Source organism: Charadrius vociferus, unplaced genomic scaffold (assembly GCF_000708025.1).
Source record: "Charadrius vociferus isolate BGI_N301 unplaced genomic scaffold, ASM70802v2 scaffold179, whole genome shotgun sequence".
Lineage (NCBI taxonomy): Eukaryota > Metazoa > Chordata > Aves > Charadriiformes > Charadriidae > Charadrius > Charadrius vociferus.
The window spans coordinates 2271469-2283212 of NW_009650072.1; the positions used below are offsets into that span (position 1 = coordinate 2271469).

Sequence of the window (11744 nt, forward strand, 5' to 3'; positions counted from 1 at the left end):
AGGATGGCTCTGCAGAGGGATCTGGACAGGCTGGACCGATGGGCCGAGGCCAGTGGTATGAGGTTCAACAAGGCCAAGTGTTGTTCCTGCACCTGGGTCACAACAACCCCATGCAGTGCTACAGGCGTGGGGAGGAGTGCCGGGAAAGCTGCCTGGTGGAAAAGGACCTGGGGGTGTTGGCGGACAGCCAGCTGAATATGAGCTGGCAGCGTGCCCAGGTGGCCAAGAAGGCCAACAGCATCCTGGTTTGTATCAGGAATAGTGTGGTGAGCAGGACTAGGGAAGTGATCGTCCCCCTGTACTCGGCACTGGTGGGGCCCCACCTCGAGTACTGTGTTCAGTTCTGGGCCCCTCACTACAAGAAGGACATTAAGGTGTTGGAGCCTGTCCAGAGAAGGGCTACAAAGCTGGTGAGGGGTCTGGAGCACATGCCTTATGAGGAATAACTGAAGGAACTGGGGCTGTTTAGCCTGGAGAAGAGGAGGCTGAGGGGAGACCTTATCACCCTCTACAGCTACCTGAAAGGAGGTTGTAGAGAGGTGGGGGCTGACCTCTTCTCCCTGGTGACAAGTGATAGGACGAGAGGAAAAGGATTCAAGTTATGTCAGGGGAGGATTTCTTATTAGACTGAAAATTTTAAACTCAACCATTTCATGATCACTGCCGCCAAGACAGCCACATTTCCCATGAGTCCGTCTCTATTCACAAATGGCAAGTCTAGAAGGGCATATTTCCTAGTTGGCCTACTGAGTGCTTGTGACAAGAAGTTATTGCTCATATGAAGAGATATAAGAAGCTGAGAAATAGAGGCGAAGGAGGTGGGTTTTGTTTGGCCAGTTTTGCTTTTTTTTTTTTAAAGCAGGGATATCTCTCTTCCACACATTAAGACCCCATGCTTAGTAGACAGCCCAGATTAGGCTCCAGGATTAAAACATCATGTCTAGACACAATAGTTTTATATTTCAGCCCTCAGGCAGGTACGTAGAGCCCTGTGCCGCCCACCAGAAAGAGGGCTGCAAGAAACTGTGACTTACTTGTATACAGGTATATGGACACCCCTTCTCCTTCTGTCTGACTGGCATTCACTGCTGCAAATACTGTGAAATTATACATCGTCCCAGGGATTAACCCAGTAATTTCGACTTCACTGACATCGGACGTCAGGTTCCAAACAGAGGTACCATTTGCAACCTCTGTCCTGTACGTGTAGGAGGTGGAATCAGCATCGCTCACTGACCATGTTAAGTTGATAGAAGTCACACCAATGTATTTCGGCTTGAGACCATGGACTGGGCTGGGCTCTGCGAAAGGCAAGACAACAATCTGTCAACCTGCAAGAACATCTGCTCACAAACATGGACAGAAGAAACACAGGCACACCACTCCTTCACTCTCTTCACATCACTCATTGTTCAGCGTGCAGGACTACCCCAGCAACATCACCAGACGCTCCTGGAGGCTTTTGCATCAATGGACAGCTAAGAGAGAACTGAAGAAAAGTCATTCTGAGGGGGACTCTTCTCCCTTTGACACTCTAAAGCAGAAGCACAGGTCACCACCATGCCAGCGCTCCCAGGGCTTCCCTTGGTAATCTAGAGAGGTGGGCAGGAAAGATATGAGGATGGAGGAGAAGGTGGGGAAGGAAGATAATTAAAAACAAAACAAAAACATCAGGGCTCTATTTCTGCTGCACACTAACATCCCATCCTTTCCATATAGCCTAGATCAGGCTCCTGGACTAAAATATCATGTCTATAAAAATAGTATTGAACTACAAACCTCACATAGGTAGGCAGAGCCTTGAGCTGCACAGCAAAATACAGCCCACCAGAAACAGCTGCAAGAAACTGACTTACTTGTATACAGGCATATGGACACCCCTTCTCCTTCCGTCTGACTGTCATTCACTGCTGCAAATACTGTGAAATTGTACATCGTCCCAGGGATTAACCCAGTAATCTCGACTTCAGTGACACTGGATGTCAGGTTCCAAACAGAGGTACCATTTGCAACCTCTATCCTGTACGTGTAGGAGTTGGAAGCAGCGTCGCCCATTGACCATGTTAAGTTGATAGAAGTCATACCAATGTATTTCGGCTTGAGACCATGGACTAGGTTGAGCTCTGTGAAAGGCAATAAAACCAAAAAAAAATTTCTTTTAACTTGCAAGAATATTTGCTGACAAACACACAAAGCACTCTTCCCTCCACCCTACCCAAACAACAGATCTCTGTAAAACAATAATCAGCCTAGGAAAATCATAGAATCATTGACTGGTTTCAGTTGGAAGGGACCTTGAAGATCATTTAGTTCCAACCCCCTGCCATGGGCAGGGACATCTTCCACTTGACCAGGTTGCTCAAAGCCCCATCCAGCCTGGCCTTGAACACTTCCAGGGATGGGGCCTCCACAACTTCCCTGGGCAACCTGTTCCAGTGCCTCACCACCCTCACAGTGAAATTTTTTTTCCCCAATACGTATTCTAAATCTCAGTTCTTCCAGTTTGAAGCCATTACCCCTTTGTCCTATCACTATGTGCCCGTGTAAAAAGTCCCTCTCCAGCCTTCTTGTAGGCCCCTTTCAGATACTGGAAGGCTGCTATAAGGTCTCGCCGGAGCCTTCTCTTCTCCAGGCTGAACAACCCTAACTGTCTCAGCCTCTCCTCATAGCAGAGGTGCTCCAGCCCTCTGATCATCTTTGTGGCCCTCCTCTGGACTCACTACAACAGGTCCATGTCTTTCTTATGCTGGGGGCTCCAGAGCTCGATGCAGTACTCCAGGTAGGGTATCACTAGAGTGGAGTAGATGGGCAGAACCACCTCCCATCAAGCCATCCTTATACGTTGCAAGGCACATTTGCTACCTCTGTAATCTTCTCTTCCTCCAATTCCTTGAGTTTCATGTCATCTCAAGGAGTAAAATTGTCTAGGTGCAGCAGTGATTACTGTCCTGCCTCAGTATGTTTAAACTGTTGGAGCTGTAACCTAAAAAACCATAATAAGCAGGGAACAGAGCCCGAGTCTCACAGTGATAAAACTACCTCAAGGCCACGCAACAATCAGTGTTAAATTGCACTCACAGTCAGCTATACAGGTATATTTCTTTGGCCCATTCTCTATGCCAGTATAGCAGTTGGATCCACACCCCCACATGCTCTTTGCACTCTGGACTACAGTTCGGGCTTAAAAAGCTAAAGCAGTACAAAAGCACAAAACACCCTGAAGATTCAAATCCCGGTCACATTCCAAACCACTTACGTGTTACATTGTTATGATCACTTTTTGCGGTGTCGTATAGTGACACATCCATGGATGATCCTCCACCTACATAGGTTTTGTTCCCAATTGTAGAGTTTACTGATAAATTATCGTTACTACTGGTTCCTGTTTCCACAGTTACATTTTTTGAACTGCAATTCTCAGTGCCTGAAAGAAAGAATATAAAGCAATAAGTATCTTTACAAAACTTCTGGGTTTCCTATTTGCAAAAGTACAGCCGTTTATAAATATCACACACAGACCCGCAGTCACTTCTGTTTTCCCAGTTTGTTCTCCTACAGAAATTTCATTGCACATTTCTTGATTTTAGCACTTTTAACTTCTGTCAGATGACTTGATTTAGATTAAGAGATTGACACATTGTTTTTGGTCATTCACTGACTTTGCTCCTGGCTTGGATGAAAGCTACCATGATCGATATTTTTCAGAGCATTTTTATTTAAAAAGAACTGAACAAACCTGCAGCCACATTCTGCGTGTGTATTTTTTGCAGGCATTACCAGAAGCTAAGATTCTTTACTTAACCTGGCATAGCAATTTTGTCTCTTCCCCTCAGCGTACGAGCAAAGAAGTTCTCATACTCAAACAGCGTGTTCCCATAAGTAAGGAAGAGACATGGTATCTTTACAGAAAACAACTTTAGGTTGATACCGTGCAGCCCAAAGTGTGGAGAGAGTTGATTCTGGGCCTAAAATTTAAAGGCTAAATCATGCAAGTCTGATGTTCAATATTAAGGTAGAACTCATCTGCAAGTACTTGTCATTTTGGCACGTACAGCACTATACTGACTTCAGAAAATCCTTAAAGCATCACTTTGTGTGTCTTTTTTTGTTTTGGGGTTTGTTTGTTTTGTATTGCCTTTAAGTATATTTCCCAGTCTTCCTAAGCACATTATATCTGTAATTTATTTTACCAGAACTCTTTACAAACTGAGAAGCAAAAGGATTAAAGTGCGTATTTATATCTTCAAATATCCTTAAACACATTGCAGGAATTAAAGTCACTGAAATAAGCAAGTTCACATTTTTGAATGCTATCTCTAAAAATTCTTTTCAGGAAGTTTTTTTTTTTTTTTTAAATACTTAGCTGATATTGTTCAATCTTTCTTAAAAGAAATTAAGATAATGAGCATTATATCAAAAAAATTATAATTGAGTAAAAGAATGATACTTACAGGCAATTGTACATCTGACCTGGAAAACAAACAAACAAAAAAATAGAAGTTATAAGTTTAAAATTACTGGAAGCTCAAATAAAATCAGAATTGGTTTAATTAACACATGGAGGAGAAATCAGTTAAAAAAAAAAAATAATTAAAAAAAAAATCTGTTGTTTCACTCCAGACTTTTCAACCTGCAAAAAAGGTACCTAAAAATCTATTGACATAAAAATGACACCAAAAGTATCCCAAACTATTAGTGGAAAAAAACAAACGTGCTGATAAAATGTTAGTTACCACTTTTTTTTTTTTAAACCAACCAGTTTATTTTGTCACAAAACCAGCTTGCATAACATAGGCATATACTGATTATTTCGCACATATAAATTTAAAAACAAAACCTACAAGATCTTAGTTGAAAAACATTTTAGTTAGTACCTTTGACATGATCCCACAAAAAGCAGCAGATACAAATTAGATCTTTTTTATTCATAAGATTTTTCCTTTCATCCTATTGCTCTATAAATTTTAGTATTACTTCTCACAAAAGAATATTTTGCATTTTCTGAAACAAAATCAGTGTAGTCAAAGTTGAAAACACTTAGTATATATTCTGAAATCTAGTTTATATATGTGTACATATCCATTAAGTATCAGCAATTGCCATTTCACTGCAACCTGAAAGTACTCTGCTAGTAATATTGACAAGCACACCAGAATTTTGCTTTGAAAATGATTTTTTAGACTTTCAACTTCATGCTTTTGCTTCCGAATAAGCCATTTCCCTTCCTGTTAGCGTGCAAACTGGCCTGTAAATTGTTTTCTTCATCTCCCTCCAGGTGGCAGCACAAAGTACTCCTAAAGGAGCGAAATAAAAGCCCCAGACTGAGGTCTGCAGGCGCTTGAGAGGAAAACTGATTTCCTGAGACTCCTGAGCCTCTCATAGCCAACTGACATCAACCACCTGCAGCAGCCACTTTTGTCATGTAACAAACTGATTACTTCAGCAACTGTATCAGGGATTAAATACAACTATTCACCTTGTAAAGCTACACATGACAAGGCAAAAGCAAGTATGCAGAGACAGGCGTCCCAGGGACTGGCAGGTCTCCACCATGGTGCTTGGGATCCACAGGCCACGCTGCCTTGTGCCAGGGAGGCATGCAGACATGGGAGGTTTCTGCCTGTGCACCTCTGGGTCTGTTTTTGGCATCACAGTGGGTGCAGGCAGAGGCATTCTCCAGGTCTGGCTGCTCTAACATCACCTGCAGAAAGGCTAGTCCTTTGATTGGACCTTATACTGTATTGCTCCAAGAAAATCCAGCTAAGCTTTATGCCGGATGGGGCCTTACCTACACAAAGCATCAAGCCTGATGATTGCAGAGGTTGACACATTTATCTAAAGCACTTGAAGTTGTCTCATTTTTTATTTTCCACCCTGTTTCCTTAGACAGTTTCTTAGCTGTTTCTACAACTCCATGAGCTAACTCAAAAAAAGCAGCTATGTCACAAAAACCCAATGCAAAGCTTGAATCCCAAATCACTCGCTCCCCAGATCTCATGCTGATGGTGCCACAAGTACCTCCATCAGCAGTCGCTCCCCGCATCACAGTCATGGGCCTAAGCAGACACACCCTCAAAAAGTAGTCAGCGGATACCATTAAATCATCTTATTCTCCATATGACAGACTACAAAAAAGCACCCTCCACAAAGATGTGGCAGGTCAGTTGACTAGAAGCAACACTAGAAGCAACCCCTCCAGCTTTACAATAAGGACAAACGCAGCAGAAGCAAGCTTCAAGTGGAGAGACGCACTTCCAGCTCCTGTGACGGGCTCTGTGCCACAGCAAGAAGAGTTTGGGCACACTTTCTAGGCAAAAGAGCACTGGTAAGCATCAAAGAGCTAACGCCTGGTCTTCTCTAGCACAGCACTACTGACAACGCAGCACACAAAGGACATTACGTGGGACACAGATGTCCTACGTACAAGAGTGAGGCTCCTCCTCAACCTTTCTGAAGATTTGAGAGCCCAGCCAAACTACAAGGCTGTTAGGAAGTGAGCAAACATTCAGCTGCACTCAGGTCAAGAGTCCACAAATTAGTGGCCAAGGAAGAAGAGACTACAAAGGAAAAAGCCACTCTTAAGACAGGAAAACACTACTGTGCAGCATTCAGAGTAAAATTACTGAGCACTATGTGGAAACAGCAGCTGAATGATGAGCAAGAGGTGAGATTCCCTGAAAAGCAGGGCAATCTACAAAGATGCTATGTTTAACAAGAAAGGGAAATTGCAAAAAGAGGAACAAAAACAACAAGAAGAAACGCCACAGGACTGAGTAAGTCACAGTGATTTCTGCAGTCCTATTGACAAAACAGCAAAAGCCTGACATCATTCACAAACTGTCCTTCAGTTACTCTCTCCTCTGTAAAACTGCCTGAAGATTACAAAGTTTCTTGTCTCCTTCTCCCCAGATGTTGAGTTCAAGGGCACAGCATCCTTCCTGAGCAACAGGAACAACGGAGACATCGTATGAATGAGAAACAGGTACGCCACTACCAAGTTGCCTGCACCCCTGCTTCTCACCTCCCCATTTCTTCCCTGCCAACTCAAACAAGCAGCATGTTGATTCCTGTTTTACCCCCAGCTACAGCCATCTGAACTAACGGCAAATTATTACCAAGCAGCTAGAAACTTGGTTGGACTGTCACATGTGGGTTTTGCTAATGATGGTCAAACAACAAAAGGAAAGTTATGCTAAAACTGTCACATGATGAATGAACAGCTTCCCATCATTTTACTTGCTTTTGTTTATCACCCACTTTGACAATACCCCCTCACAATACTCCTCTGACTTTCCAGAACCCTATGTGCAAACCAAATTCAAAAAAGCACATCCCGTCAGCAGTAGGAAGGACTCCTTCTGAAACCCAAAACCACGTAAAACAAACGATCCCGTTCCCAAGCGTCAGCCTCCCTGACTCAGTCATTCCATGCTGTATTTTTCACCACAATCCACAAACTGAACTGTACTCCAGCCTTATGTTATTGCTTAATGAGATGCTATTTATACAAAACATTTATTTGTTCAGAGGATACTTGTGCTGAACACCTGATTCTCCTTGTGTTTGCATCTAATAAATCAGAATCCTTGCCAACTCCACTTTTCTTTTCAATTACATGAATCTGTATTATTCATGGGCACTTTTTTAACCAAAAAACTGGAACTTGGGGTAGGGGTGGAACATCCCTCCCCCAGAAAATAAAACAGCAAAATGCTAAACACTGATATTTCAATTGAACAACAGGATAAGCGTATATACACAAACTCATCACTGTCATCAGCAAATGAATCTATTCATGTGTCACACAGCCATGCTTAGAGCCCGATCAAAGACTGTACATTCCAGAGGAGCTGAATAATTCATCTGCACTTGTGCAAGGTCTGTCCTGCACTCCTTATGTGTGCAGTTTATTACTGACCAGAAGTTGGTGGTGTGTAATAGATGCAGGATTCAGATCCATCCTCCTCAGGTATACAGTGAGTTGCCTAATCGAAGAATTGTTATTATTATTAGTCTCACAGGTAATCTTATCAAGGAAGAAATAAGACGTGCTGCAGGAAAACATCTTCAAAAACACTAGGTGACTGAGAAGCTCAGGTTCCACTGATATTTGATAAGACTTAGATTAAGGTATTTTCAGGAGTAGGATTTAAAATGCCTGCTGTACACAGGAATCAGGGGAGCCACGAGAGCCAGTCAGCAGCGGGGAAGACAGTAGTGCCTCCCCTTCTGCTGGCCACAAGACTTTAGATCAGCTTGGCCCTGCTGCCAAACTGTACCCTACAACGAAGTTAGGGTTCCCGCACCAGGCGGAAAACCCTTGTCGACAGCAGCCCACCTGCCAGGGGTGCTCCAGTTTCCAAAATAAACAATGTGGTCTGGCTCATGTAAATACAAGGTTAAGAAGCTGGCTCAACAGTCAAAGTGAGCAAACCAAAAAATCCTAACCAAAAAAACCCCTTAGCCACAAATCCTTTCTGAGAATACTACTTGAGGCAGCTGCTTACTATTTCTTGTGTGTTCACCAGTGTGTGCCTTATGACTCAGATGCAAAAAGCCAGGAAATTAATCACACACCTGTCAAAGCTAACGATCTTTCACATGCATACCTTCAGCTCTTCTTTTCTCCACCCACCCATCCTCTCAGGTTTGAAGGAGCACCACAAAAACACCACCAAGCTATCACAGTAGTCTCCAAATTCTTTCTCAACCCTCTTTCACAAAAGCAACAGCATAATTAAAGATCATTGCCCCAGTAACCCCCCCCATGCCCACCTACCATTAGTTGTCCCACTTCCATAACTATGGGCTTTAGGGCAAGCCACAATACTGCAACCATCATGATGGTTTTAAGACTCCAGACTTCACTTTGCTGACATTATCAGTCATCACTGCTCAGACAACAAACATTAACCAGCAAAGAAGCAGTAGCTCAGCCATGCTGTCACTTCTGATATTTCATATTTGGCATAGGGTTAGTCAGAAAGCATTCCCACAGAAAGGTTTTATTTAAGGTCACACAAAATAATAACCTGGAATGCCACTGGGAAGCCCCACAACAATGGAAGTGGGATTGCCCAGGTACTGCATCCACAGACTCATAGTTTTCAAACACTTGCTATTTTTCTAGGATTTGTAAGGCAAATCCTTAAAAAAAATTAAAAAAAAAATTTGAATGCTACTCCAACTGGGGACATTTTCCTACTTCACTGGGATGTAAAGTCTAAATCAGCAAAGAGTGACACCTCCCTGCAGGAGACAACAGTCTCAGAGACAGGATGAGGCTTGGAAAGATGTAATGTTTCTGTCTCTTGCAACCCATCTCAGGGATATTTCACCTCACTTATTTCTGCATTATGTCCAAATTAATGAAGTTTGTAGGCTTACAGCACCAGGCAAGAAAAATGAGATCACCTGAGCTGGGGCATAAAACTATGTGCCTAAACCTGTATGAACCTAGTTCAAGTAACTTGCCTTACTTTAGCGATTTCTGGGTTTGGGGGTGAAAAAATATCTTACTGGAAAATGAGTTAAAATGTACTTGTGTAATATTTTGCCATTTTTCTGATTTCTTTCTAAAATGTCGTAAGTCTTCAACTGTAAAGCATTTCTCTGCATTTAAACAGCCAACTTCTTAGCGCAAACTGCTATACTGTTACAATATTGTAAAATGCATAGAAATTCATATGCAAATAAAGATATGCCAAGCCAAGAAAAGCAAGTGTTTTCCCTATGCTTATTGTATGAAAAGAGAAAAGACGACGTGGGTTAAGCCTGTGTGCTGTAGATTCGCTCCAAGCTACACTTACAGTTCAGTTATCAATTTCATAGCATTTGTGAATACTCAGCCCTCCTGTATCAGGTCCTTATGACTTGAAGGAAGAAATAGTCAACCGGAAGCTAAGTCAGAAGCTCACATTTAATTATGTTACGTAGTTTCATTTAAAATGGATTACTTTTTGGATTTGGTGCTGGTGTTTGGGTTTTTTTTTCCCTTTTCCAGTGTATATTTACTCTGCTAAAATAATTTTAACTGTAACCCACACCAGTTTTTTTGATGCAAATTAAGTCTAGATGATCTCAATAATATGACACATTCACTTCCAATGAAAAACTGAAAATATGCTGCGGCAAGTGTCAGCGCCACATGTTTTCCCTCTGGTATCTTAGGCAGGCACTCACGGCCCATCCACAAAACACTATCTCACAGAATATTTGGTTTTAAGTGGGTTTATCCCGGGGAAAAAAAGCTTAAATTTTAGAAGCAGTGCACCAAGTTTTTGCAACATATTTGGAATCTTCTCTTCTTTTAACCTTAAATGAGCAGCTCTGCTAATGAGACTGCACGGGACCAGAGGGAGATCCAGAACCCAGAAGAAAGAAACATGAGCTGATGTTTGTTATTAACTGGGTAGGGCTGGACGCTCTTATGACACCATGTTGTATTAGGAAGCTATGCAAAACCCTAAAGCGGTCAACAGCCATACACAACTGTGCACAGGCTATTTTAAGCTATTATGCAGTTACGAGAAAGAGGAAAGACTATTTCAACTTTGCATGTATTTATATTTTACCCCTGACATTTCCAAATTTTGTCTTCCCTGAAGCAAGCTTTTCTCCAAAGAGGGACCAAATATCATTTTTTCCACTGGCGTTTATGAAACCACATGAGGAGATTCTGGTTTGTGCAGCACCTCCAGTGAACTAAAAATGTTGTGGAAGACAAAGCCTTGAAGGAAAGCCAAAATGAGACACTGAATGAAAATCTGTGATGAAACATACTGGAGAGAAAGTTCTTTCTTCCTCTCTTGGTTTTACTCCAAATTTTACCTGTATCTGCATCTTATATGGCTAGCCTAGGAGCAATGAGTTTCCTGGGCAACATATCCAAAATAAAGAGAAAAATATAGAATGGGTCTCATCTGAATTGTACCTGTTTAGATCTGTTTCTCCTTCCTCAGTCCTACCTTCAAGAAAAGATTTCTTGGGTAAGTTTTCCTGTGGTTTGGTATGAGGAAGTGATTCATCTACCTGTTCACATATAAAACAAACAAGCAACAGAAATACCTAATACCAAGCAGCACAGATTTTGGTAGGAAATGGTCTGACAATAGGCCCAAACACCAAACATGACTGCATCGCAACTGATAGCTCTCTCACCACTGACCCTAGGAAGTACCATTAGACTTCTTTCCAATGGCTTCCAGATCAAACATCAGTTTAAAACCCTTCCATGCAACCAAGTAGTTCTCTGTTTCCCCCAAACCCGCAGGTTCTGATGAACTATAGGCAGCATGTGCTGCAAACCATCTCACAGTTCAGTAGCATCCCTTCAAGCATCCTGCAATCTTCCAACTGAGAAAAAAACAGCAGAACTTCATCCTGGAGAAAGACTGAGAAGTTTCAATGAGTTTAAATTATTCACATAACCCAATGAGTCCTACATGTAATGTCTCTTCAGAGACAATCCCGCTGAAGGAGTTTACAAAGAGAACAGTGTGCTTCTTTGACAATGGCAATGAGTAATATTTAGAACAACTACTTACTAAACCCCAAATTGCTATCCTACTTGAGCTTCACATCATAGCAACACTGGTGGAACTGCAGCTGGGTATGTAATGAGCAATGCCTGCATCGAAAAACCTCCTCTCTTAATAAGAATTTTCAGTTAACACTGCCAGTCATTTTCTTTCAAAACTAAGAAAGCATCCACCTTTATTTTATGTGAACAAGGCGCATTCCTG

General features: G+C 42.1%; 1 protein-coding gene across 1 annotated transcript in view; it reads right to left on the reverse strand.

Moving 5' to 3' along the window:
* PTPRJ (protein tyrosine phosphatase, receptor type, J) overlaps nt 1-11744 on the reverse strand; it is a 56200-nt gene that overhangs the window by 21990 nt on the left and 22466 nt on the right. Inside the window, 4 exon segments of the mRNA XM_009892039.1 lie at nt 1035-1301; nt 1857-2123; nt 3257-3424; nt 4452-4470. Coding sequence (XP_009890341.1) covers nt 1035-1301; nt 1857-2123; nt 3257-3424; nt 4452-4470 — 721 coding nt within the window.